The sequence below is a fragment of the Nasonia vitripennis genome (genome assembly GCF_009193385.2).
Source record: "Nasonia vitripennis strain AsymCx chromosome 1 unlocalized genomic scaffold, Nvit_psr_1.1 chr1_random0007, whole genome shotgun sequence".
NCBI classification, from domain to species: domain Eukaryota; kingdom Metazoa; phylum Arthropoda; class Insecta; order Hymenoptera; family Pteromalidae; genus Nasonia; species Nasonia vitripennis.
The window spans coordinates 953,786-980,653 of NW_022279594.1; the positions used below are offsets into that span (position 1 = coordinate 953,786).

The 26,868-nt window shown below is 39.1% G+C and overlaps 3 protein-coding genes, 2 long non-coding RNA genes and 1 pseudogene across 6 annotated transcripts; 3 read left to right on the plus strand and 3 right to left on the minus strand.

Annotated features, from left to right (window-relative positions):
• The first annotated feature begins 747 nt into the window (after positions 1 to 747).
• On the plus strand, positions 748 to 2,999 carry LOC116417746. 2 transcript variants are annotated; one of them, XR_004345145.1, is made up of 3 exons: positions 748 to 2,091; positions 2,390 to 2,509; positions 2,582 to 2,999. It is a non-coding gene; the product is annotated as an uncharacterized LOC116417746 (long non-coding RNA). The 2 variants fall into 2 exon arrangements; XR_004228009.2 differs by having other exon boundaries at positions 748 to 1,662; positions 1,779 to 2,091; positions 2,390 to 2,999.
• An 804-nt stretch (positions 3,000 to 3,803) lies between these two features.
• LOC116738629 lies at positions 3,804 to 5,598 on the minus strand. Its single transcript, XM_032601359.1, has 3 exons — positions 4,180 to 5,598; positions 3,997 to 4,103; positions 3,804 to 3,919 (listed from the first exon to the last, which is right to left on the minus strand). The coding sequence occupies exons 1-3, from the start codon at positions 4,462 to 4,464 to the stop codon at positions 3,874 to 3,876; spliced, it is 438 nt and encodes a 145-aa protein (XP_032457250.1). The 5' UTR covers positions 4,465 to 5,598; the 3' UTR covers positions 3,804 to 3,873.
• A 608-nt stretch (positions 5,599 to 6,206) lies between these two features.
• On the minus strand, positions 6,207 to 9,629 carry LOC116417741. The gene is made up of 2 exons (XM_031932569.2): positions 6,485 to 9,629; positions 6,207 to 6,375 (listed from the first exon to the last, which is right to left on the minus strand). The coding sequence occupies exon 1, from the start codon at positions 9,406 to 9,408 to the stop codon at positions 7,723 to 7,725; it is 1,686 nt and encodes a 561-aa protein (XP_031788429.1). The 5' UTR covers positions 9,409 to 9,629; the 3' UTR covers positions 6,207 to 6,375; positions 6,485 to 7,722.
• Positions 9,630 to 12,957: 3,328 nt separating this feature from the next.
• Positions 12,958 to 13,840, plus strand: LOC116417742. Its single transcript, XM_031932570.1, has 2 exons — positions 12,958 to 13,103; positions 13,176 to 13,840. The coding sequence occupies exons 1-2, from the start codon at positions 12,988 to 12,990 to the stop codon at positions 13,810 to 13,812; spliced, it is 753 nt and encodes a 250-aa protein (XP_031788430.1). The 5' UTR covers positions 12,958 to 12,987; the 3' UTR covers positions 13,813 to 13,840.
• Positions 13,841 to 24,499: 10,659 nt separating this feature from the next.
• LOC116417748 lies at positions 24,500 to 25,314 on the minus strand. Its single transcript, XR_004228012.1, has 3 exons — positions 24,882 to 25,314; positions 24,698 to 24,769; positions 24,500 to 24,616 (listed from the first exon to the last, which is right to left on the minus strand). It is a non-coding gene; the product is annotated as an uncharacterized LOC116417748 (long non-coding RNA).
• A 508-nt stretch (positions 25,315 to 25,822) lies between these two features.
• LOC103317182 lies at positions 25,823 to 26,857 on the plus strand (annotated as a pseudogene).
• The last annotated feature ends 11 nt before the right edge of the window (positions 26,858 to 26,868 follow it).

Below are 26,868 nucleotides of genomic sequence, written 5' to 3' on the forward strand. Positions count from 1 at the left end.
CAACAACAGCAGCAGGGAAGAATACTCCCAAACAACAGCAGTCGGTGTATATGAAGACGAGGTCACCACCACCATCAGCCAACACATCGAGAAACCTCTCACCAACCCGCTCGGCCGGAGTAACAACACCTACGCCGTCCGTTGAGGCCGCTTTGAGGAACATTCGCGGAGCACTGGACGACATACGTAATACTCAAACGGAGGCCCTCAAGATCCAGAACATCGTGTCGGAGAGGATTTCTAAAATTGAGCAGCGTCTGGGCCCGCTGGAGAAGCGACTTAAGGGGATGTCATACCCAGATTTTTCTGACTGAGTCGATAGTACGAGTGCTCGGTGGAAAATTACTTGAAACTAAGTAAATTTAATGAATTACGAATAACATCATTGCCCTCCGTCTCGGCACCATCTACCACTATGCAAAGTTTCAAGTCAATATATGAACGAAAATCAGTAGCTGCTGCGTCCTCGAGCGTGCACATGCTGGAAATTTCGTTCAAATGCCATTCTTATATGCGTGCATATAATCGCTTGAAACTTTGCACAGAGGTAGATCATAATGAAAGGGAGGGCAATGGTGTATTGATTTTGTTTATTAAAAAAAAAATAGTTTTATTATCATTTCTGCAAGACTGTCTATTGTTAGATGGCGACACGTACGCCTATCTATCATCAGTGAGATTGTATAATAGAAAAATACTTCTAAGTAAATAAATACACTAAATTATACAACACCAAGAGATAGCTGCCCTTCGTCTAGAAATCATCTATTGCTATTTCAAAGTTCAAATAAAAATATTAATCCATTAATAAATGGCATTTGAACGAAAATTACTTGTGGTTGTGGTTTTATTCTTGTATATTTCTGCGATATGATATATAATATGATATATAATACGAATGTCTGCTTGTAGATGGCGCGCGACACATACGTCACCATCAGGGATCGAAATGTTCCGGCTGCCGGAGCTACCGGGCCCGCTCAACCTGCTGATCAGCTGATATTTTCGGTATCGTCAATTCTTTCCGTTTTCGCCTTTGCTTGTAAATATGTGGTCATATGTAACCAGTGGTACCAGGTGTAAAATGTTGTATCTGCTGAATCATGGCAAGTAACTCGGACCAACAGAGGTACAGAGGCTTTCTTTACTATGACAAAGCATTTAATCTGAGGATTATCATTGTAGTGTCAAGTTTGACTAAGGAAATAACGAGAAGGAGTATCTGGACAGGGCTGTTGCTATCAGATTGTGTACTATTCCAGATGGAGCGTTGGTGGCTACCGTTGAAAGATGCATGAAGCAAGCTATCGGCAATTGATCTCCAGCAGTGTCAATACCTGAACTGGTTTCCACCGTACATCTCAACTGGACCTCGAGATATGGCCAAAAGATGGACAAACAAAGCTCAAGAAGCTGTGAATTTTGATAAAGTATGGTGTACCATAAGTATAGTACGTGACTGCATTAGGAGAGTACATGGATTTATTTCTCAGTCTCTCTCTCTATTGAGTAATAATACACCTGCCTTGCAGGCAACTCGATATAGGTAATACCTTAGAAGACTGACAGGTGTGTGTATGTCTGCCTGTGCGAGTTTTTTTTCATTGCTCATCGGCTGCTTGTCTTAGAGCTTTGGAATTTAACGTTGCTGCTGTGGTGAGAGTAAGTGCTACAGTCGCTGCTATCTGGAATATCTTTGATAGCTTTATCAGTTGTCTGTTTACTAATATTGATACTTATCTGGTTGGTTCGCTTGATCTGGAAATCTGGGATTTCAGTTATTTCCTGATCATTAGCTACTCTCATCCCTATACGATGGTCTTACATTTGAGTCAATCAATTTCACATGTCATCAAAGGACTGCAATAGTGGAGCTGCTTGAGATAGATACTGCCGATAGATCTGTCTCGTTTTACGAATTTCGAGACAGCTTTCTTGTATTATTGGGCAAATCTCAGGAGGGATTAGAAATGGAAGTCAATGGTGATCCTCAAGCTTCGTGTAAGAACAACACATTGTGTATGAGATACATTCGTCAGTCAGGAGAGAGGACACAGACAGAGAATATGAGTTGTCAACAATTAAAGAACAGTGTGTAGAATTGATTGTTTACCTTGTATTGTGACAGTAAACCGTTACACAGTAGCCTACTACTTAGACCTCGGTAGAGTTTTTGTTGCTTTTCATAATGAAAACTTGTTTTATTTTACACTAATTTAAATTCAAATTAATACTTTTGTCACTTTCTACTTTAACATATTTATTCAAAATATTCTACTCATACAACACTTTATCATTAAATTTTCCGTTAATTTTTGTTACATTTATTTCGAATTTGTAAAATACTTTTAATTGCTTAGCTGTATTAATGTTTGTATTATTTTTGCAGGTAAAACCTTTGATTGTCAAAGTTTACAGGAAACACGGAGTAATCAGAATTCACTTTCGATATAAGATATAAATGGTTTTTGTAATGGTGGCGCTACTCTTCCTAAACAACTAAGATTTAGTGCTTTTTATTCTTAATTATATTGAAACGGTAACGAAAAATCAAAATAATGCCTATTTTAATTTCTTTCAGGCGATTGAGCTTCTTTTCGAAAAACTCGATCTAGATAGTGATGGCTTAATCAACCGGGATGAATTTATACATTTTGTTCAAAGTGCTAGTAGTAAATTTCACAACCAATCACGTATAAATTGGTCTACTCATCCACAAACAGGTCAGGCAAAGTCAGACAAACATTTTGTACATCATCAGTAGGAGTTCAGGTTATCGCTGCTCCGAAGAATGATCGACTATGCATAATAATAGTAAAAGAATTAGAAAGGGTCTGGATGACTTCCACCGTCATCAAATATTGGGTCATTCAATTATCTTTTTTACTTTATTTTTATATAAAAGTAAGTCTCATTAATAATTTTCTGCTATAACCACAGTTTAAGAAAACCTAAATCATCCTAATAAGATCTTTTAATGTAATTACAATCAGCTAAGATGGCAGTTGTTGTTATTTAACTGTTTTTTTTTAATTATTATTTTGAGACTTATGCACTTATCTTATTTGGTGTGCGAAATTTTGTATCAGGCTGTTTCCAGGAAACGTGTTGACCTTACACAGTGATATTGCTTTTTTTCTAGTATATCTCAACAGGTAGAAAATTATAATTATTTTGCCTGTTCGGCTTCCCAATAAAATTTTTCACTTTCACGTAAACATGTAAAATATAAGCCCTTTATGTATGCCAGCTTCTGAATGAACGGAAAAACAATTTGAATCTCTTATAATACATAAAAGTGAAAGTGACAAAACAGACAAAGTATGCAGATATTACAAAGCCTGTAAAAATATACTAGAAATTATATAGAATAGTTTGATAACAGCTGTCATATTTACTTTTTTTCTTTGTGACTAAATTAATGAGATCTATACTAACTGATTTTCTAAGTTAATCGCTTTAATATTCCAACTAATACATGGGCATGCAGCTTGAAAGCTCTACATCTAGATACGTGTGCACCTGTTGGTAGCTAAACTACTTGCATACTTATCAGGCGTAAATTACAATTTCTGAATATGTGCGTCACTCTGGTATAAGTGGAACTCTCATGATTAATAGTCACCGTTAATATTCAAAAAATATTTGATACATTGTACATACGTACATTATATAAGATTAAAAATATTTGTAAAAAAACTAGTGCTGACTTTATTATTTTATATTTCTTGAAACTGTTGTATCTTAGATACTATTTTTTTTAATATAGAAAATTCGTGAAATAATTTGAATCGTTTAAAAAATATTGTTTACAGTCATTTATTTAAGTATATAACTTTGTTTCTTACATTTTTATTAAACTTTTACAATCATTTATTGTCTAATAATATTGATTTGGGTATGCTGGAGCTGAGTAACGCTGTAACAAAATGCCTATATTTATTAATTATTAAATTATAATAATATATAAAAAATTACTATTTTAAATATACATACCGATAGAAACTCAAATCTCTCTCACTCTCCAGCTCCGTAATACGTCTATTCGACTGGTACAGTTTCTTTTTTAAATCTGTATTGTTCTCATGCAAACGGCGACATTTCTGCAATAGAGATTACATTTAATTGTTTGACATTGAAGCTGTGAAGAGAATTTGATTTAATGAAGTTTGTGCTTACGACTTTCGATTTTGCAATATCCATATCATCTCCAGTGTATGGCATAGCTGGCACCACTGCTGGAATAATGGTTGACATGGCTGCTGGCATAGTTACTGGCATGGCTGCTGGCATAGTTGCTGGCATAGTTGCTGGCATAGTTACTGGCAGTTCTGTTGACATTGTTGACATGACTGTTGGAGTCCCAATGTGTCGGAGGGCTCGCTGAATTCTTTGGAACTCCAATTCATTCAATTGGTCTTGAACTTTGTCGTATTCAAGTTCACGAATCTTTGCTTGTAACATCTGAACCTCAAAACTCCTGTTACCTTCCTGCCGTGAGAGGTAATGCGGCTGACGTGTGCTACTGACACGGGGAGTGCGTGAACGTGAAGGCGAGCAAGAATCAGCACGATAACGCTGATAGTAATGGTCACGGGGGTGATTATTATACCGACGCTCAAGTGTTTCCTTACGATCGCGATCGTCGTAAGAACGTCGTCCAGTGTCTCTTGGGCGGCGATCGTCCTCATGCTTGCGTCGGTTCTCAGACTCCTTCAGTTTCCGCTCTTCCTCCGCGGCTTTACGCAAACGTTCATTTTCTTCCTTCTGCTTGCGCTCCTCTTCCGCTAGTTCCACTTCATCTTCCAGCTTTTGATGTTTCACTTCTTCGCTTTGTGCTTTTGCTTTTTTGGCTTTCCTTGCCTTACGCAAACGTTCAGCTTTTCCATTTTTTTCGCGCTCGAATTCCGCTGACAGCTCAGCCTCCCGTTTCTCCAGTTCCTCCTGTTCCCGTTGTGCTTTTGCAAATTTTCTTGCTGTTAATAGTAAAACAATAATAGAATTAGCGAGCGTTCTGCAAAGTCACAAAAAAGAAAGAAGGTCACAAGACACAAAATGCCTTGGTCCATCAGTCGCCACCTCAACGGCGGCGTCGGTCTAATGCCGATACAGAAAATAAAACAATATATTATTAATAAACAATTCTACTTACTCCTAGTTTTACCCATTCCTTACTGATGTACTCTTCACAAACAAAGAATAGTTGAATAAGTATTAATTATACTTGAGTAGAACTCAGCTAGTGTGTGTCTGTCTAGGCCACAGAGCATGAGAGAACTAATTGCATCACTGCTTTAGCCCTACATAAACAAACAGAGCGTCCGGCCGTCCAGAGCACGGGATAATGAGCAGTGTACCAACAACACTGTTTAGCGCATGAACTATTTGCTGTTGCAGTTTGATCATCTAATAATTTGGAAGTGCAACTGATCCAAAATTTGTATGGAGTGGATCGATTTATAGACTCTGGAATCTGTCAGTTCACTAAGCAGTAGATTTTTGTGTGAAATATAAAAAGATCAACATGTAACAATATAAAAAAAATCGTGATTGGCAGTGGCGTTCAATTTTTTTACACAGAAGGAACGGTTTTCTTCACGTCTATGTACGTAACTTCTTGTAATATATATATATATATATATATATATATATATATATATATATATATATATATATATATATATATATATATATATATATAATAAAGTTCTTCAAGATTTTATCATTAGACAAAGAAAGATCTGATATTAGTAAAGATAATAATTTCCACATAGATGCACATCGGACAAACTGTTTGCGGATACCTCAACATCACAAACGTTTATTGCAAACTCTTGTAAAGAATAAAATACTTTCATCTTGGAAGGCATTATTTTTAATCATTCACATTAGACATAACAATATTGTTTTATGCATATTGTACAATTATATACTTTAGTATAAATTGAAATCGTTTATAAAATTGATACTCTTGTTTTATGTGTATAATTTTATAAAAATTTATTGTAAAATAATTAAAAACTAAGATAAGAATAATATTACAAATCAACATCAGTATTTTTTGTCTTATTAAAATTCTAAACTTAGAGAATCGTTTTCGAGTAACTGCAAATCTAACTTGATTTATTCAATGTATGAAAGTGTACAATTAAATTATGCTATACTTTTATATTTACATTGTAAGTTATATACATTCATTTTTAGATGAAAGTTCACTTCCAATATTAACAGCTACATCTTGTTCGGCTTTCAATCTATCCATGAGCAGTTCGGCTATGGCTGTTTGAGTTTTTCTCGTAACTTTGTCGAACTTTTTTGCTACGCATGTTGTTTCAGGTCATAATCAGGCTTTTGAGATGCAAGATTACTAATGCCCTGTAATGATAACAAATGGAATTAGAATTTGCATATATCACCTCTTAGCTTCGCTTCCTTAAACTCTTTCTAAAGTAATAAGTATTTTGAAAAATAAATAGATTGTTACCAATTCTTCAATGACTGGTTTCGCCTACCATCTTCCAGAGCAATTTTTTTTTAACGACTCATCTTGTGGCTTATAACTTCTGAATCTTGGTCTATAATGCATAAAAGATTGGTTTTCAATTTGTCAAATAATGATATAAAAATGCTATGCATTGATTTATTGATCATTTCTTCAAACGGTGAGCGTTGTTCTGAAATGCACATTGAGGTTAGGGACTGCTCTGAAAAGCATAGAAATTACATGGTAACGGCATAAGGGCGCCTGTACCGTTCTTATTCTTCTTTATATCTATGCTCTCTCTCCATATATTTTTTGGTTGGCAAGGCCTAGTACTTACCGAATTCAGCACTCTGGGCTAATGAGCTGAAAGACCGAACCGCATCGGCTTCGAGTTGCGCTGATAACAACGCTGCGCCGAAACATATACCTGATGGAGAGTTTGCGCGCAAACCTGTGCTTCTCGACTCTCAGATCGGAGAAAGTGCAAGACCGCGCTTTCATTCAACGCGCATTATTTCAAAAATTCCAAAAAACTGTCATCTCGAAAAAAAATACTTATTCCTTTTGTTGTTTTTTAAAAAATTTAACGTGGAAATTTTTAACATCTCACCACACCATAGGAAAGCTGACGAAAAAATAGATCGAAATCATAGTACGGATATTTTTTTGAAGTACATTCTTGCATATACAAAAAGGACGCGATTTTGCGTATTTCGCCTATACGCAGTGCAGTAAAGCCTTTTTGCACATTTCGCGTATATATACAAAAAGGACGAGGCTTGCGTATTTCGTCTATACGCTGTACAGTAAATTCGTTTTGCATATTTCGCCTATATATACAAAAAGGACGCGGTTTTGTGTATTTCGCCTATACGCATTGCAGTAAAGCCCTTTTGCATATTACGCATATATACAAAAAGGACGGCGTATTTCGCCTATACGCTGTACAGTAAATCCGTTTTGCATATTTCGTCTGTATATACAAAAAGGATGCGGTTTTGCGTATTTCGCCTATACGCATTGCAGTAAATCCTTTTTGCACATTTCGCGTATGTACGAAAAAAAAAAATCAAACAGCTATGCGTAGTTTGTCTATAAGCAGGAGTAAACGCATGTTGCATATTTCGCCTACATGGAACAAAACGAAGCAGTTATAAGTATTTTGTCTATACGCTAAAGTACTGTGCTTTGCATATTTCTCCTACGTGCGAAAAGAATGTGGCTTTGCCTATTGATATCTACCTGCGATAGGGAAAACTTATGAGATCTTGTTGTTTAAGTATGGCCACTGCATGATTTCTCATAACTATTGCATTTTGAGAATATTTAATTTTCGTGACGTCCTTCTTCAATATGATGTCTGTCATAAAAGCTAATGAATATACACCGCAACTCACCCCATCTGGCTGTTGTGTTACTTTAGCAAAACGAACATTTTCCCATTTTAATTGAGGGTAACGATGATTGAAATAAGCTTTTTCCACAGCGTGTAACTGTGACATATGTGTTCGATTGATACTGTCGAAAATCTGTAAATATTTACCATTATATCGCATGCAAATCCAGTGCTCAAAATCAGGGTGACCACCAATGATCTGCACATGAATTTTTCCATGGAATCCTAAAAATTGTTCCGGAAGAAGATCATAAAACTGAAAGTAAATAGTTGGATGAATTTCATAGTTTGATTCTTTCTTTTGCACTAATTGAAAAAACGATTCTATGCTATCGTCATTCAGAAGACTTTCTATATCCAAAATGTTGCTGTACACCTGATCCATATTGATATTTACGTACAGTACAGCTAAAATACTTCTTTGATCTTCAATCGATGAACCATTACTTTCAATAGGAACAGATGCATCACATTGATGTTCAGCTGTCTCTGTTAAAGATGACATGTCTTTGGTATCATTATTAGCAACATTATCGGCTATGTTAATAACTGATGTCCTGGAACGTTTTTCCTTCGTCTTGCTTTGAATTGTAACTTTCCTTTTCGTCTTTGCTGCCTTTTCTGCAGCTTTGCGCTGCTGTTCTCTATGTGCTTCGACAACGTAATCTGGCTCACGAAGGGCCATGTTACGATTATAGTGACTATCCAATAATTCAGGAAGTAAGCAGTCAAAATAAAATCTCCTTAATGGTTCAGCCATCCTCTTCTGCCAAAAGTCATCATTGCGTTCAACTCTAATGTATTTGATGTCAATTTTTGGGCATAGAGCAAATATGCAATAATCTTTTCTACTTACATGTAACTGATCTTGAACTTGATAATAATACTGATGAGATGTATTCATTTTATTAATATCTTCTTTACTGAAAATTCTTCTTAGATGTTTTTTGCGTTTCAGAGCCTGGTGTATTGTCAAATTGGCTGCAGAAAGGGGATTTTTTATTTCTACACTACCGTCATTGCCTATGAAGCCGTCTACGGATGCTCCTAAATATTCGTCATCTTCATCAATAAGTAACCAGCGAGTTGTATATCTTGTTTTAATTTTTTGGACCACATTCCGTGCGCTAGCTTCATTTTCAACTCCATATGCTAATGCTAGAAGATTCAAAACTGGTGGATAAAGGATGCTTTTGACAATTGCAGAAGAGGAAGTACTGTTTCTTTTTCGACAAATCTTACCAAAATTTGAAGCTGTCAACAATTCCCTTCTTTTCTGATACCATAAGTCGCATTCACTTTGATTGACTATTGCTCGTTCAATTTCGACTCGATTAGTTTGATCCTTCCTAAGTTTTTCCAAGTGTTGTTGAACTAAAATTTCATATGATTCTGGGCTAATATCTGGACGATTAGCACCTTCTCCATAATCTTCTTTTCCACTGTCAAGATATCTTCTTCTTCGTCTTCCTTTTAGCATTCTTAAAGTTTTTGTTTTCTCAATTTTTTTCTTGGCTGCTTCTTCCATTTCTGTGATAGCACTTGAAGGATGATATCCATAATTTTCATTCAATCTACTTAAAAGGGATTGCGTGTTGAACTGAACAACTGCAACGTGCACTCTTGCATAATACGAATCCCTTTGACCAAAATTAATACGCTTTGATCCAACTACTTTACTTCCAATCGCGATAATTCGTTGTGCATTCTTAATAGATGAGATGTAGGTAGCATAGTTGGACGAACATACCCAGCTTCTTGCGAATCAGTTGTTTCAATACCGATTGCTAAGGAGGAAGATCTAGACAGTTCCTGCTCGGTGACGCTTGGATCTTGAATGAATGTATTAGGTAAATCGATCAGTATGGCCTGTGGGTCAGTTGGAGGTACCTCATCAGTCAGCACGCATCCATTACAATTTGTGGCAAGGGTTGATTCATCTGATTCGCAATTGTATGATGTTTGATGACTGTTACAGATGCCATTTGCAACAGTTTCTTCCGTCACATTGTCAGTAACGATACATTTATTTTCAATTGTTGAACTATTGTTGCAAATGTCATTTTCACAACTGCCTGTACAATTAACAATGTTGTTATACGTACCTTTACCAGCTTAACATTCACTCTTACTTTGACTTTGCTGACACCTACAATAATATTTATTTTACGTATTTCTACTTACTTTATTATCAAACCAGTACATTGTTGTAGTCGTACAAAACAAACTTGGGACATAATTCATTACTAGCAAGTACATTTTTTGGGGATAACTAATAAAAATACGAAATCAATCAAATTAATATTAAAAATACACTTTAAACATAGAGGATACAAGTCATAAACTAGCACAGTTGCAATTTTCTACTATAAGACTGGCACAACTGATGGATTTCCCGCGAAAAGTAGTATAATTCGTGACTTGTTTCTTAAAATGAGAGCATTTAATGCTTTCGTTGGGTTATTGGATTGGTTCAATTCTTAAAAATATTGGACAGAGATAGGCAGATTTCATATTTTAGTTGTTTTAGAAATTTTTGAAAATGTTTTATATATGGTTTGTACCCTGGTAGAAAATAAACCAGTCAGACTAGACTGCTCGCTAAATTTTAGCGAATGCGAACTGGCGAGTTTACAGTCGTATTACTGACTAAGCTCTACCGAACCAGCTATTAACGTAATATAAAAAAGGAAAAGCTTTAATAACAAGAAAACGCAATGCATTTAAAATTATAAATGTTAGTATGGATTGATGGACTGCAAGGACAAGCTTAAATCTCAATACCCAATAAGCTCCAAACCCTAACACAACAGACAGGCCAAGCTTAAATCTAAATACCCCATAACCTCAAAATCCTGAAACAATAAAGAGGCCAAGCACTAATTTAAATACTCCAGTAGATAAGCTAGACCGGTTCTGGACCACCTACCTATCGTCGGTAAGGTAGATCTCTAACCCAAGTTACCAATAGAGCAATTGACCCAAGTTACCGACAGAGTAACTAACTCAAGTTACCGACCGAGTAACCCAAGTTATCGACCGGGCTGATGACCCATATCTCAAGTTACCGATAGGACCCAAGACTGGGAATCCCAAAGGTGAAAATTAATTCAATACAAAAAAAATTGAAAAAAACATTTTTTTATTTACATTTTTCTAAGATATTCTCAGAATCTCTTGTATCCTTCTCGTTCAAGTAGAGAGCGTGTGTTGCTGGAGTACTTCTCAGTCAGCTTACTTTTCTTCTCATCTGCTTCTTGTCGGTTCTGAGAAGTATCCTTCTTCATATTTTTACAATCAGGAAGTGAAGTATACCTCACGTTGCTCTTCTTTTCTCGGTCCATGTCTCTCGATGGATGCTGGGAGAATCACAGAGTATTTATAGGTGTCCAATCCATGTAAACGTTGTCCAGGTAGAATTTTTTCATCATCTTAACGTTGTGGAGTGCGCATGTGGCTTTGTACGCCCCGTTGTGATGGGTGCAGATCGTCACCAACTTTGGCTGGTCCACACAGGGAAAGCCTAATTTTTCGATATCTTGAACTCGGATTTTAAAGCGCTCCAACCACTCACTTTTCACTGGACCAATCACAAGTATTTTCGTGGCGTCTCGTAAAATTGATCGAAGAATATCTCCGATTTGAGTGTAGAGTAGATTACCCGAAGTCCAAGGTATGTCGTGATAGCTGCGCTCGAGCCATGAATTTTCCTTTCTGTAATTGTCCGAGAGTCTGCGCCAGAGAAAGGGTTCCTTGAATAGCCAGACTAGAGGTTCACCGTGTAGAGGCGCTATCGCCAACTCTTTGAGGATGAAGTCGTCCACAGGTTGCTTGAAGCCCTGCATGTCATGAACTCCATTTCGAAGTGACTCAGACAAGTTTCTTCACGTCTCCACTCACAGGATTGTACTGCACAATGCGATCGTGAAGTATCAAACAGTAAGCTGACGTTCCAGATGGGAAATTGTTTCTCGCTTCGAATTCTAGACGAACGTCCACTGGAGCGCTCTTCAACGACTCGTTCTGCTTGGAGCAGTCTATCACAATGAGAGGCAAGTGCGTGATGTAGTCAGTTTTATGGGGCTTCTCCATCTGATTGGAAGTTTTCACCGTCCAGACGTGTTTCGGTGTAGCTGGAAGCAGCGGATACTCGAACAACTCCCAACTGCGAAAGCTCATGGCAATGGGTCTATCCTTCTCGATATAATTCAGAAGACGTATCTTGTGAGCATTGGATGCCAACACATACGGCACGAGCCATTCGATTCTCGTTAAATTAATCTTGAAATCTTCAAAAGTAGCTGGATTACCGGCTGCCGTTTGAACAACAGCGTTTAAATCGTTTCTCGATCTCGTGATTATAAGTTCGTGCTTGACGTTGACCACGATCTTGCGATAATCATCGGCGAAGCCGAGGATCATGCTCAGAGGAATGCATACGTCGAAGTACCCCTCGTTGTTGCTCAAACTCAACGCTGTCTCCTCGACGTCGAGCCATCCCGCGTTCTCCAAACTCTGATTGGGATTGATGGATATCCAACCCTTCATTAGGGTAGTCAAGCCAACATTCTTGCACCTGTCGATCTCGATAGCGTTTATCTCATATCGAACTTCCTCGAATAGATGACAGATGGCGTTATTGACTAAGCTGGTATTTTCTCCACCACACTATTATCAGCTTTGACGATTCGACCGCACACGTGCAATGAACTGCGTGCTGGCAGAAGACAGAGATCTTGATGTTGAATGGAGATGCGGATCACGAGGTCGACTGCGCACAAGTCAATCAGTGCAAAGTGAAACTACCCACGAAACACGACAACATCCTCAAGTTCAAGAACATTGGGCACAGAGAGCGAGTGCCTTTCGCCGTCTACGCCGACTTCGAGTGCCTGTTGCGACCTATCGACGACGACGAACGTGCGTACCAGCAGCACGAGCCATTCAGTGTCGGCTACTATCTCAAATGTAGTTTCGACGATTCTCTTTCCAAATACAAGTGCTACAGGCAGATAGACGAAGGCTCGCAAAGTTCAACCGAGTGGTTCGTCAAGAGCCTGCAAGCTTTGACTGTAAATTGAAAGAGATATACAAGAACCCCAAACCTATGAATGCTCTCACAGCTTCGGAGAGAGAAGCGTTTGAGAAAGCTAGAGTCTGCCACATCTGTCGGAAGCCATTTTCAGCTGAGGACACGAAGGATCATTGTCACCTCACGGGAAGGTATGTATACTGAATTATGTCATCACAATTTGATTATTTCTAACCTCACATTGTTCTGTGTATGTGTTTCAGGTACAGAGGTCTAGCGCACAATAAGTGCAACATCAACTACAACGACTCGAGAACCATAACCGTGATATTCCACAACCTCAGCGGCTACGACTCTCATCTCTTTATCAAGGAGATGGCAACCTGCTTTAAGGGTCGAGTGTCGCTCATACCACAGACCAAGGAGCGATACATCTCCTTCTCTAAGATTGTCGAGGGTACGGAATTCAACTTCCGATTAATCGACTCTTACCGCTTCATGGCATCCAGTCTGGAGAAGCTCGCCTCCTACCTCGAGAAACTGAGCATTGCAGAGGGGGAGTTCCAGCTGGATTACACAACTGATCAGACGGAGTTGTTGAAGAGGAAGGGGGTGTTCCCCTACGACTACATCAGCTGCTTCGACAAGCTCAAAGAGACTCTACCTACCAAGGAGCAATTATACAACAAACTGAATGATAGTCACATCTCCGACGACGACTACGAACACGCCAAGGCTGTGTGGCAAGCCTTCGACATCCAGACTCTTGGAGAATACTCGGACCTGTATCTCAAGACGGACGTGCTCCTTCTCGCCGACGTCTTCGAGAACTTCAGGGACAACTGTCTCGAAGCTTACGACCTCGACCCCGCACACTACTACACGAGCTCGAGCTGCTGACTGACGTCGACATGCTCCTGTTCGTCGAACGGGGCATAAGAGGTGGTGTGAGTCAGTGCTCCAACCGATACGCCAAGGCCAACAACTGATACATGGGAGAGACCTAAAACGAGGCAGAGGAGTCCAAGTATCTCGTCTACTACGGCGTCAAGAATCTCTACAGTTGGGCGATGCGGGAGTATCTGCCATACGGCGGCTTCGAGTGGGTCAACGTCGCCGTCGAGACGTCTGACTTTTTCCAAGTGCCAGACGATCAGCCCATGGGCTACATTCTCGAGGTCGACCTCGAGTACCCTGAAGCACTTCACGACGCCCAAAGGACTTTCCCCTGTGTCCCGAGCGTATGCCAGCTCCAGGCACCCGACAAGAGAAGCTGATGGCGACTCTCCACGACAAGGAGAGATACGTCATCCGCTATCGCAGTCTCAAACAGGCTCTCAAGCATGGGCTGCGACTGAAGAAGATCCACAGAGTCTTGAAGTTCGACCAGAGGGCGTGGCTGCGATCGTACATAGATTTGAACAGCGAGAAGAGGAAGCAGGCTAAGGACGAGTTCGAGAAGCTCCTCTACAAGCTCTTCAACAACGCTATATACGGAAAAACGATGGAGAACGAGCGCAAGCTAATAGACGTGAAGCTCGTCACAAAGTGGGGTGGGCAATACGGTGCAGAAGCACTCGTAGCCAAGCCCAACTTTCACAGCTGCTCTATTTTCAAGGAGAATCTCGTTGCCGTGGAACTTGCACGCACAGAGATCACCGTGAGGAAACCCATCTACATCGGTCTCTATGTGCTTGACTTATCGAAGTCGCTCGTCTACGACTTCCACTACGAGTACATGCGAGACCGAGTGGGTGATCGTTGCAAGCTCCTGTACACTGACACGGAGGTAACGGATATAGACATGTACGAGGTCATGAGGCGGGATATCGACCACTTCGATACATCGGACTTTCCCGAGACGAATCGGTTCGGCATACCTCATGTGTCATGACGGAGGACCCGCCAGCGCGCGCGAACTAGATCGCACATGGAGGCTTTCTGCCCACGAAGAAGTTCTCCGGGTGTGCGAAGAATCAGCAATTCCTGGTGACGGAGCTCAACAACGAGTTTCAGATGTTCCTCCCAGCCGAGTGTCGGATGCACTCAATAGGAACGAAGACTTCTTCGAGAGGCTGCAGGAGTCCATTTAACACTACAATTTATTTGTTAAATACACCGATCACAATAACATTGAATTTAGTGATTAATATTCAATAAACTGTATTATTTAGTGATGTTCAATAAAAAAAAAAGTTCAAAATAGACTGTTTTATGTATTGTTTTGTAAAAATAAAAAAAAAGAGATAAACGGAGAGATATACGAGTCGCGCGTGCGCCTCTCACCACTCGTGGTAAGAGACTCATTAGTGACGTTGAACTGGAAGTACCTTACAGGTGGGAGCGAAGGTGGGGGCTCTCACCATCTCTAAAAAATTTAGGATTAGAAATAACACTATCATATTATAAGTTTAAAAAAAATTCTTTATTTCAGTCCTTTTTTTTACACCGATGATTTGTCAGTCCAACTGTTGTGAGTGCTGTCGAACCCCAGCCACTTGACGTAGACTTGATTTCCTCGTCTCTTCAAGACTTTCTGTTCTGTTATGTTTCTGGATTGTTAGGAATCACGTGACTGACTGTGAATATCTCCGTGGCCCAGTTGGGTGTGTATCCTTTATCGAACACTTGCTTGGCGTTGCTCATTCGTACTTTGTCGCCAATCTTGAACTTCTGCTTTTTCTTCGTTACTCCGGACTTTTTACGAAATCGTTTCAAAACTTGGGCTCGATGGCTGGAGACTTCGTTGGGTTTTATACCGATAGTTCGATGCTTGGTAACGTTGTACTTTGCTATGAGATCGGGCAAGATGTCGAGACACTTGTAGTTTCCTCGTAAGCTGAACTGTATCCACATCTTGTTCTTGAGAGTCCGATTGAAGCGTTCACATATCGAAGGTTTGAGGTTGCTGTATGTGGAGTAGAGATTGATGTTGTAGAGCTTCATGAGATTCTCGAGTTGGAAACTCTTGTTGTAGAACTCTTTGCCTCGATCTGTCTGCAAATTCTTGACGCAGCACAGACTTCATCGCTGCAGTGACTTCTTCTCCGGATTTCGCTTGACTGGGACAGCCCACGCATACTTGGAGAATACATCCACGATGGTCAGCAAGTATCTGAAGCCTTTATTTACTCGAGCGTAGGGTTGTATCTCCACGAGATCAGCTTGCCAAGTCTCATCCAATCCTCGTACGTTAAACTTTCGTCTGGGATAGTTGCGTCGTGCTGGCTTATGAATTTCCTCTACTATTCCCCGATGTGTCATCGTTTGCCTCGATATTCGATTGTGAGCCAGTGAACAGCAAGTTGTACAATTCCTCGATAGCCACGTCAATTGTCTTCACTTTCTCTGCACTCTGGTCTTTGAAAATTTGTAGCTCTAATTTTGCATCGCCGAGGTCCTTTCTCAAGCGAACTGTAACCTCGTACACGTGTAGCGAGCGTTGCAAGATGTCAAGGTTCACTGCATCGCTCGACTGCTGAGGCTCCGAAAGGTTGCACAATCTCTTATTTTGCAGATCGTACTGACCGTCTGCTATCAATTGGAAGCCGATAACGGGAGGACCTGGTCTGCTATTGGCTTGTTCCAGAGTGTGACCGAACACGTCGACGCTCATATTGGAAATGATTAAAATCTTCGTACGTGCTCAGTTTATATAGCCTCCCTCGTGCAACTCTTCTATAATAGAACGAATCTCATTGGTGTGACTGAAATCCCAGTAGACGTAATCCATTCTCGTATCTCGTCTTGCGATTTTGTACGGGGGTAGCCGTTGTAATAGTCTGCCTCTTTTCGAAGTAGATTTTCGTTTTCTCGAATTATCCACAACAGTGAAAAGAGGGGAAATGAATTCACTGTATTTCTTACTATTGTGCACGCGAATAGATTCATTGGGGTTGAATTTCTTTTTGTATACGCTAGACGTTTCAAGAATCTCTCGATAATTCTTTAAGTCATCGCCAATAATCAACTGTCTATTGGAATGCTTTGATATAAGTAAGTCCAATAATCCTTGAGTTTTTGTATAATTTTTGTTATTCACTTTGACATGCAGATTATCGAATAGTATCGGAGAATTCCCAATGATGTATGCCCCTTTCTCCTTGCGCACTCCATAAATTTTATCCAAATTCTTACTATATCTTGAATCAAGCATGAATGTATTTTGACGATCTTCTTTATTTATTGAATGATCAACTTCTTCATCTTCTTTAGCTGTTTCAAAAGATGTGTCGGCTTCCTTATAAATCTGTGTCGCATCATTCTCATTGGCAACTTTATAGGTATCGTCGAGGCTGCCAGTCGATGAAACGCTCTTATCGTCATCCTCGATTGGTTCATCACGATCGAGTTCAGGCTTCATACGCTTGATTTCATGCTTGATATCGTTGCTGCTGCTCTCCGCAACGTTGATGAGTTTCTCTAGTGGATTGACGATGGGCTTGAAGGTTTCATCCAGAGTTCTCGCGGTATTCTCGTTACCATACTTCCGTAGTCTAGGATTCCGTCTGATCGCCTCTCTCGCTCTCGCAATTTAACGAAGAGCATTTTATTCTCGTCGAAACTCTGCTGATATGTTGATGGTTCAACAGTTCACACACTCAACTGCTGTCTACTCGATTGAGAGATCTTGTATTTATAGCAAAGCAGTCGAAGCCCTTTCTGTACCATCCGGCATTGAGTGGTCTGTCTTTATCTATCACGAGAAATCCATACTTGTCATCTGTCCAACACTTGGAGCACAGTTCTTTGAATTGCGTATATGTCATATCGGTATTCACGTGATCGTTGTAGATGTGTCTCAAATTTTCGTCTTGTCTGAATGCTGCCAACAAATTGATATTGTTTCTCACGAGATGTTTGAGAATATGCGCGTAAGACTGACAGAGATAGAAACAATCGACTTCCTTGTGTCTACCCATGCAGAAGAACGCTCTCACGTTGTCCTGCTTCTCGCATGCTATGTCATCGAATACGATGATGGAGTTGGGTAATGCGTTGTCGGGAGATATCACTTCGTCATGCTCTTTGAAAGCAAAATACTGCACTTCATCTATGGATTCCAAGAGTTCTATCCACAACCACCTTGGGACTTGATGCTGTATCTCGGCGTCGATGAGATCCATTATAATCACGAGAGGTATCTTATATAAAGACCAGCGAGAGTAGATTCACCTCATTATGAGTTCATCCATGCAGCAGTCATCACTGACTCTGACTTTGTCAGGCTACTCCTCCGTACTCGAAGCTGAGTATTTTCCACCTATCGAGCTCTCACCGAACGAGACGTACGTTCTCGGTTTAGTTGAACTTCTCACCTTCAATACCATACCGAACATCGATACAGGTGAGAACAAGTTCTATGTGGGCGAAGAGGAAGTTACTGTAGCGACGGGTAGCTACGAGATCGAAGACATAGAGAAAGCTCTTCACGAGTTACTAGCTCCAAAAGGTATATCGATCAGTCTCAAACCAAATAACAATACGTTACGCAGTGTCGTGAAGTGCAGTCACGCCATTGATTTCCGTCCAGCTGACTCCATAGCTTAGCTACTGGGCTTCAAAAGACGCATCCTCGAGGCAAACGTCACTCACAGCTCTGATCTACCTGTGCGTATCCTCAAGGTCAACGGCATACGCGTCGAGTGCAACATCACATCGGGTGCCTATATAAACAGTCAAAGAGTCCACACGATACACGAGTTCTTCTCAGCAGTACCACCAGGATACAAGATCATCGAAGTTCCATCGCAGGTAATCTACCTTCCAATCGCTGTCAAGAGCATAGATAACTTGCAAGTGCGCATAGTCCACCAGGACGGTAATTTGGTGAATTTTCGAGAGGAAGTCATGACTATCAGATTGCATGTGAAGCAAATCTGAGGATGGGTATCGTGTACAATCACAGAAGCAGCTATATAAGGAGCTCGAAACCTTAACCAACGATCAGTCGTCGATGAGCAGTCAAAGCGCCAACACGGCGAAACATTCATTTTCTGAAAAGATTGAAGTGTGTAATCATGTGTCACTGGCATGGAAGAGATTCTAAACATTCAGACACCCGTCGCGTTTGACGAGTCAGTCGCGCACTACGAGATTCACGCGCACCAGCCGTACACAGCCAGCACTTACGACAACAGCGACGAGATCCGCATCTCCATTCAACATCAAGATCTCTGTCTTCTGCCAGCACGCAGTTCATTGCACGTTCGTCTAGAATTCGAAGCGAGAAACAATTTTCCAGCTGGAACGTCAGCTTACTGTTTGATACTTCACGATCGCATTGTGCAGTACAATCCTGTGAGTGGAGACGTGAAGAAACTTGTCTGAGTCACTTCGAAATGGAGTTCATGACATGCAGGGCTTCAAGCAACCTGTGGACGACTTCATCCTCAAAGAGTTGGCGATAGCGCCTCTACACGGTGAACCTCTAGTCTGGCTATTCAAGGAACCCTTTCTCTGGTGCAGACTCTCGGACAATTACAGAAAGGAAAATTCATGGCTCGAGCGCAGCTATCATGGCATACCTTGAACTTCGGGTAATCTACTCTACACTCAAATCGGAGATATTGTTCGATCAACTTTACGAGACGCCACGAAAATACTTGTGATTGGTCCAGTGAAAAGTGAGTGGTTGGAGCGCTTTAAAATCCGAGTTCAAGATATCGAAAAATTAGGCTTTTTCTGTGTGGACCAGACAAAGTTGGTGACGATCTGCACCAATCATAACGGGGCGTACAAAGCCACATGCGAACTCCACAAGGTTAAGACGATGAAAAAATTCTATCTGGACAACGTTTACATGGATTGGACACCTATAAATACTCTGTGATTCTCCCAGCATCCATCGAGACATGGACCGAGAAAAGAAGAGCAACGAGAGGTATACTTCACATCCTGATTGTAAAAATATGAAGAAGGATACGTCTCAGAGTCGACAAGAAGCAGATGAGAATAAAAGTAAGCTGACTGAGAAGTACTCCAGCAACACACGCTCTCTACCTGAACGAGAAGGATACAAGAGATTCTGAAAATATCTTTAAACAAAAATTTATAAAAAAGTTAAATAAAAAAAAAGTTTTTTTCAATTTTTTTGTATTGAATTAATTTTCACCTTTGGGATTACCAGTCTTGGGTCCTATCGGTAACTTGAGTTATACCCCCTCGGGGATTCCCCGGGGTCAGTAGCTTGGGTTATCAGCCCGGTCGATAACTTGTGTTACCCGGTCAGTAACTTGGGTTAGCTGCTCTGTGGGTAAGTTGGATCACTCGGTCGGTAAGTTGTGTCAGCTGCTCAGTCGGTAACTTGGGTTAGAGATCTACCTTACCGACGATAGGTAAGCGGTACATAACCGGCCTAGCTTATCTACTTACTCTATAACCTCAAAACTCTAATACAACAGACAGGCCAAGTGTAAATCTAATTACCCCATAACCGCAAAATCCCAACACGAGCAGACATGCTAAGTTTAAATCCAAATATCCCACAACCTCAAAAACTTGAAACAATAAGCAGGCCAAGCTTAAATCTAAATACCCCGTAACCTCAAAAAAATTATGGGGTATTTAGATTTAAGCTTGGCCTATATGCTTGTGTTAGGGTTTTGAGGTTATGGGGTATTTAGATTTAAGCTTGGCCCGTCTGCTCGTAAGACATGCATTTAAATTATTTAAATTATTTAATTTATTTAATTTTAGACCTCAAAAAGAATGTAAAAAATAATTCGATTTATATCGTGATTATATATCAATATTATCTATTTTCCCTATTAAAATGAGCAATAAATAATAATTATAAGTAGTTTACAGTTTCAAGTTTGTTCGCCAGTCTTTCACGAGCAAACCAATTTAAAACCTAACGAAAATGGCATGTCTGCTCGCGAATTACTACTTAGCGAACTCGCCAGTCACATCCGAATTTGATATGGACTGGCGAATAACTCGAGAACGTTTCTACCAGGGTAGTATTTAAAAACATCTATAATGAAATTTATGTAAAAATATGTAAATTTTAATATAAATTCTTTTTTAAAACTGTCATTTATGATTCTTTTCGCGGGACGTGCGCGAGTTGTGCTAGTTTTAGTAGAAAATTTGCACTATACTACTGCTTCCTTGGGAGCGATAATATCGTCGATCCCGAATACGAGGACTAACACAGCTCAGATTTCCATGAAAGAGTAAGACAGTTCGTATTTTCACAGCGAACACTAAAACAGTTCAGATATTTTCCGAGAATAACACACTTCATATTCTGGGCTCGATGACTATAGCACATTTCTAATTTTTTTAAAAATCGTCATTCAGCTTTGAAGTTTTAATAATATATCGACGTCTGAGAGGAATAACCGGCTATCTTGCAGCCCGGTTCAAGAAGCGCGACTATTTCGGAGTGAGCTTATTTTTAAGAATTTTTAATGTCAGTTCTATAATAGATGCAATTAATTTTCTGCAATTTCATTATGGTAGTCCTGTATGTTTTTAAAAAGTGTACAGGATTACCATAACATGATTACAGAAAATTAATCGCATTTTGGATATAACTACCATAGAAAAGTCTTAAAAATAAGCTCGCTCCGAGATATCCGCATCTTGAACTGGACTGCAAGATAGCCCTTTCTTGAACCGGACTGTGAGATAGACCGAGATACATACAGCCGTCGATATTGTGTGCGTAGATCGTAAAGTTGTTTTTATTTTTAGACCGAATGTGGAGTTTCCAGAAGATGAGTAGGTTAGCGAGCCGAAAATGAGTACTGAATCCACACGAGATTAAAGAATCCACTTAGCCCTTTTAGAGAACACCATATTTTTTGTAACACATTCACGTATTTTCCAATTTTTTGATTTTATGCGAGTTTAGCAAATTCGCCAACGAAGTAAATAACGGGCGATAAAGTACTTTATCGTTTCAAGTTTTTTTATCCGCTTATGCGGACAAAAAAAATGAGAACACTCGCTACAAATTTGTTAAATACTTTCAAGAAAATTATCAATGACTAACACAGAATATATTATTATTTGGAATAAGCGCGTGGTTGCCGTGTGTGAAAACGGGCACATCAGCCCCGCTGAATATACAACAAAAAAACGCAAAACTCAATACATGCGTTACAAAAAATATGGTGTGCACCAAAGGCTAACTGGGCTTTTTGACACCGTATGGTTGCAGTACTCGGTTTAAAAAAGACGACGTTGTGGCCTATTGGTCTACAATATACTAGATTTTGCGCTGCAAAAAAAGCGGGCAAAAGTTTTTTCAAACCGGTCAAAAGAAGGTCATTTTAGGATCTCTTCTGGGTCTACAAAACGCTAAAATCGTGCATGTGTTAAAAAAAAGCAAAAGTAATATACGGCAACTGTATACTGTGAAAATTTAAGATTTTTTCGCAACTCCTATGTCGAGTAAAACACGTTTTTCGTTTTTTGGCGATAAGCCGACGAAAATACTCTCAATCTACTTGAAATTTTCCCAGTGCACAAGTCTCATCTGTGTACTCATGTATTATTTGTTTAAACTTTTAAACCACCATTAAAAAAATGTGGTATGGTAGGCGAGCAGTGAATCGGAATCACTCCAAACAAATTAATTTTTGTTTTACAGTTATTAATGATTATTCCTTTTTGAAGAATGTATATTATAATGATCTATCAATAACAGCTTGACCGATAGGTCTCAAATTTAAAAACTACATTGAGAAAGTTTTGGGAAATGTAAAAGATATGTTATAACGTAATAAGACTATGGCGGAAACAAGGAAGAAAACTGGGAATGCTTACTTGTAACCGTCGAGGGGTCAAAAAGCCCTCAAAAGCCAGCCGAATGCCACAAAGAATAGCGAACCATTGAGTAGCACCAAGAGTCCGCAGCGCGTGTTACGACAATATCTCTAAAGGGCCGCAGCCCATTAGGCGTGGCGAATAGAGCGCGGCGGGGGTGGGGGGAGGGTCAGAGAGTGTCACTTTTTCATTTGGAGGTCGGTATTTCATGTCGGCTCTCCTTCTGTTACTGCTCAATGAAGAGCGTATGAAGAGTGCCTTACAGGTATAGAGGGAAGTCGTCCAGTATGGCTATCGGAAAGTATTTTAGCTACATTGACGCGTGACAAAACCTACATTTATTGAAAAAAAATTATCTGCGTCTATGTATGCTCCCAGTATGGATACCGATAGTTGTTTTTGGCTATCAATATTCATTGACAAAACATGAATAAAAATTGTATACGTAAATTTATAACTATACATAAATAACCATGCAGAAAGCTAGCCATACTGGGCTATATACAACATGTGTTTGGATGTGTTAAAAAGGCGTATTGTGTTATTGTATGCGTAATGCAATATAATGCTCCTAATGGGCGTATCTGGCATCACTTTTATGTTGACAGACACTGAATTGGACAGAGTTTTCGAGATTTTGCTTCTAGCCTTATGAGATACGTGTGTTTTTGACGAAGGGGGAAAGGTCAATTGAAATTTTGTAAAATTCGATTTTACAGCCTAATTTCTGGCCGTGATATTATGTAGCACATCATGAGGGACGAGTTTAGACGCGTAAAACTAATACTGTATAGTTGCCCAATGCAGCCATTGTGGCACTCTATTTTTACCAACTTTATTTACGTTTTGCTCTTTTTGTTTTTGAAATAGCTTTCGAACTACATGTTTTAATATACATTAATTTAAATAACATAAGAGCATTAATTATTCTTTCAGTGTATGTTTTTTTCGCTCTTACACTTCCTAAAGCATATAAAAAAATCAATCTGACAATGAGACACAACTGTATTATAACATGTTATTACAAATCTATCGCGGCAATAATCTCATGCATAAATACAATAAACTACACGAAAATGAAATAATCATAAATGTTTGTCTATTTACGAAGTTGATCATAGAATATCTTGCGCATAATGGGGAAATTTTGTACGCTACAACAATGTTGACTGTTACCTTAACAAAATAAGTCGTTTCCTTTTTACTCACCGACGAGACTGTTTTTTTGATTTCTATCGACTGAAGTTTCTCTTCTTTGAGTAGAAGAGAAATTTCAGTTCTCTCTTGATCAGTAGAAGAAATATAATAATTTATTTGTTATTGTATTAAACGTGGATAGCAATTAAGATATCGAACAATAATTTCACTGAACGAAATAAACACCGTAGTAGATACGTCCGAATCACAGATAACCACTGGCGGGAGTGACAGATGAAAGAATCGTTCCACATGAAGTAAGCAAAACAAAAGGACACGTGACTGTCTTTTAAGAAAATCTAAGTTATTGTTAGGGGTAAGATCAAAAATCATATTCGCAAGTTCACTTCCAAGAGGGCGATACTTGTCTTATAGGATAACAGGTCGTACTTGAATGACCTTGGTTGTAGTTACAATTTCAATATTTATATTTCATATTTCTAAAAATTTAAATATTATTTTATATGAATCTGTGTGTTCTCCGAATACCGAGAATCACTGAATTCGAGGATCGCGAACTAAAAAAGAAAGCTGAAAAGGCATAAGTAGATACTTATAGACAATCTTTGTAAAGTACAAAGATTTCTAAGAATTTTCATCATGTGTTATAAATAACTTTATTTAATTGGATAGATGCTACAGATTTTTAATATAATTGACGTTGATATGCTGCAGGTTCACTGTGATAAGATTGAGCTCCATTTTGATAAGCTGGGTCTGGGTAACGCTGCAAAATGCACATGTATTAATATTGCAATAAAAAAAAGCAGAATGAATGTGAAAAAAATACATATGTATATACGCATACCAATAGAAGCCTAGACTTTTCTCTCTCCAATTCTATAATACGTGCATTAGCTTGATCTAATTTTTTTTAAGTCTTCATTGTTGTGATGGAAACGGCGATTTTTCCGAAAAAGAGATGACCTTTCATTATTTTCATTTGAAGCTACGAATAAAATTTAATGCAATAACATTCTTTCTACTCTTACCTTTTTTACTTTTTCTTTTAATCACACACAACCTGTAACTCTAACCTTCACTGCGTAATGCGTTTATAAGATGCTCTGTGATAAGATCCATATTACAAACCTTAGCTAGGTATGTGTCCCTGCCCTTCGACAATATGTTACATACGGATTAAAGGTTAGACGTTACAAGTGTGAGTAAATGGTGAGGGTCGATGGGAGAGAAACGAACAGACTAGCAGATCTCTGAACGTAAACAGTAAGGTGTGCTTTCTGCTTCGATTCACAATTTGTTGGAGCTGTTCGATGAACAAATTATTTTTACTTATTTCTTGCAGTATTCGTGATAAAAAAAGAGATAAAACCAGTTAAGTAAGGTAATGTATTATTACTACTTATGTTACTTATGAATATAAGAGTACTCTGATTTTTTATTTTTTTAAATATTTCTTCTGTTGCAGATTGTATTTACTACAGCCTCCTTTGAACTTTGAAGTAATAAATTAAAGGAAGAGAAGATATAACATCAGATACGTATAATATTATATTAATCATTTTTACTAATAGTTAATAATTGCAAAGAGAAATTGATTCTTTGTGCTTCTTTACAAAACTTATAAGCTGTTGACTTTGGGTTGTGGTTTGTGTAACTTTTTTTAAACTTTCAACTGCACTCAATACTTTATTCGCTCTCTCATTGAAAATGTGTTTTTAGTTGATTATATAGATATTTAAAAATATATTCACTCACAACTTTATAATTTAAATACAAAGTATCAATGTATTTTTTCACTTTCCAACACGGTCTTGTAGTTGAAAAGCTACTTGATTATGAAAAGAGAACGATTACCTATTTGTAGAAAGTAGCTTTTCAACAACAAGACAGTGTTGAAAAGTGAATCATATATTGTGACTACGTAAAAAAATACATTGATACTTTGTATTAATGTACAGTATATAATATAATGTACAGTAAAGTACAGCGGTGACCAGATTAAGTTTTATCTGTAAGAATTACGACAGTGTAAAGTTTTGTTTTGTAATTATGACATTTTTTAGTAATAATGAGACTCGAGAGTATTGAACAAAACGGAAGTGCTCTCCGGGAACAATGACAAGGTTGAAATCGTCCAGGAACAGCGACATAACCTACATAAGATACTGGACAAGCAGATGGCTGTCAAGCTCAAGCTGGTTCGTACATACCCTCAGCGAGAAGAGGATCCTGCAGGCAATAAACATTCCCTTCCTCGTCTCTCTGCGCTTTCAGTTTAATGATAACTAGAATCTCTGTATCATGCTGGAGTACGTGCCCGGCAGAGATGTTTAGCCTTTTAAGAAAAGTGGGCAGATTCTTAGAGCCCCATTCCAGGTTCCATACTGCTCATATTATCCTGATGTTTGAATACCTGCATTTCCTCCACCTCATCTACAGAGATCTGGAACCCAAGAATCTCCTTATCGACTCGCAGTGTTACCTCGAGGTCACAGACTTTGGCCTTGCCAAGCGACTGAAGGATAGGATGTAGACTTCGTGTGCCATACCTGAATATTCGGTGATTGAAGGTTGTGGGCTGGTAGGCCGTAGGTGTCCTGATCTATGAAATGGCTGCAAGCTATCCACCCTTCTTTGCTGATGAGCCAATCCAATCTATGAGAATCCGTATGTCAGTAAAAAGGTTTTGTTTCCATGGCACTTTGAGTCGAAATCTGACCAAAAGGTTGGACAATCTCAAGGCTGGAGTCAACGAAATCAAGGGACACAAGTGGTTCGCCAGCACCAAGCTTAATACCCAGGTGTGCAAATGATTTGAGGTACACGAGTAATTCCTATCATTACACAAGGAGGAGGCATAAGAATCTTGTGAATTCATAAATGCGCCAAGGAGTTTGCTGAATTTAGAAGAGTCTGCAGCCTGCAAATTTAATAGCCAACATAAGCTGGACTCATCGAGAAGCTGAGAAACAAGCATAACAACTTTGATAAGGTTCTCATCAAAGAAAAGGCCAC

Coding starts and splice junctions, on each gene's coding strand:
- LOC116417742 (XM_031932570.1), top strand. CDS start 12,988: ATGAATGCTCTCACAGCTTCGGAGAGAGAAGCGTTTGAGAAAGCTAGA. Junction 13,104..13,175: donor CATTGTCACCTCACGGGAAG/GTATGTATACTG, acceptor TATGTGTTTCAG/GTACAGAGGTCTAGCGCACA.
- LOC116738629 (XM_032601359.1), bottom strand. CDS start 4,464: ATGTTACAAGCAAAGATTCGTGAACTTGAATACGACAAAGTTCAAGAC. Junction 4,104..4,179: donor ATATTGCAAAATCGAAAGTC/GTAAGCACAAAC, acceptor TCTCTATTGCAG/AAATGTCGCCGTTTGCATGA. Junction 3,920..3,996: donor AGAGATTTGAGTTTCTATCG/GTATGTATATTT, acceptor ATTTTGTTACAG/CGTTACTCAGCTCCAGCATA.
- LOC116417741 (XM_031932569.2), bottom strand. CDS start 9,408: ATGGAAGAAGCAGCCAAGAAAAAAATTGAGAAAACAAAAACTTTAAGA.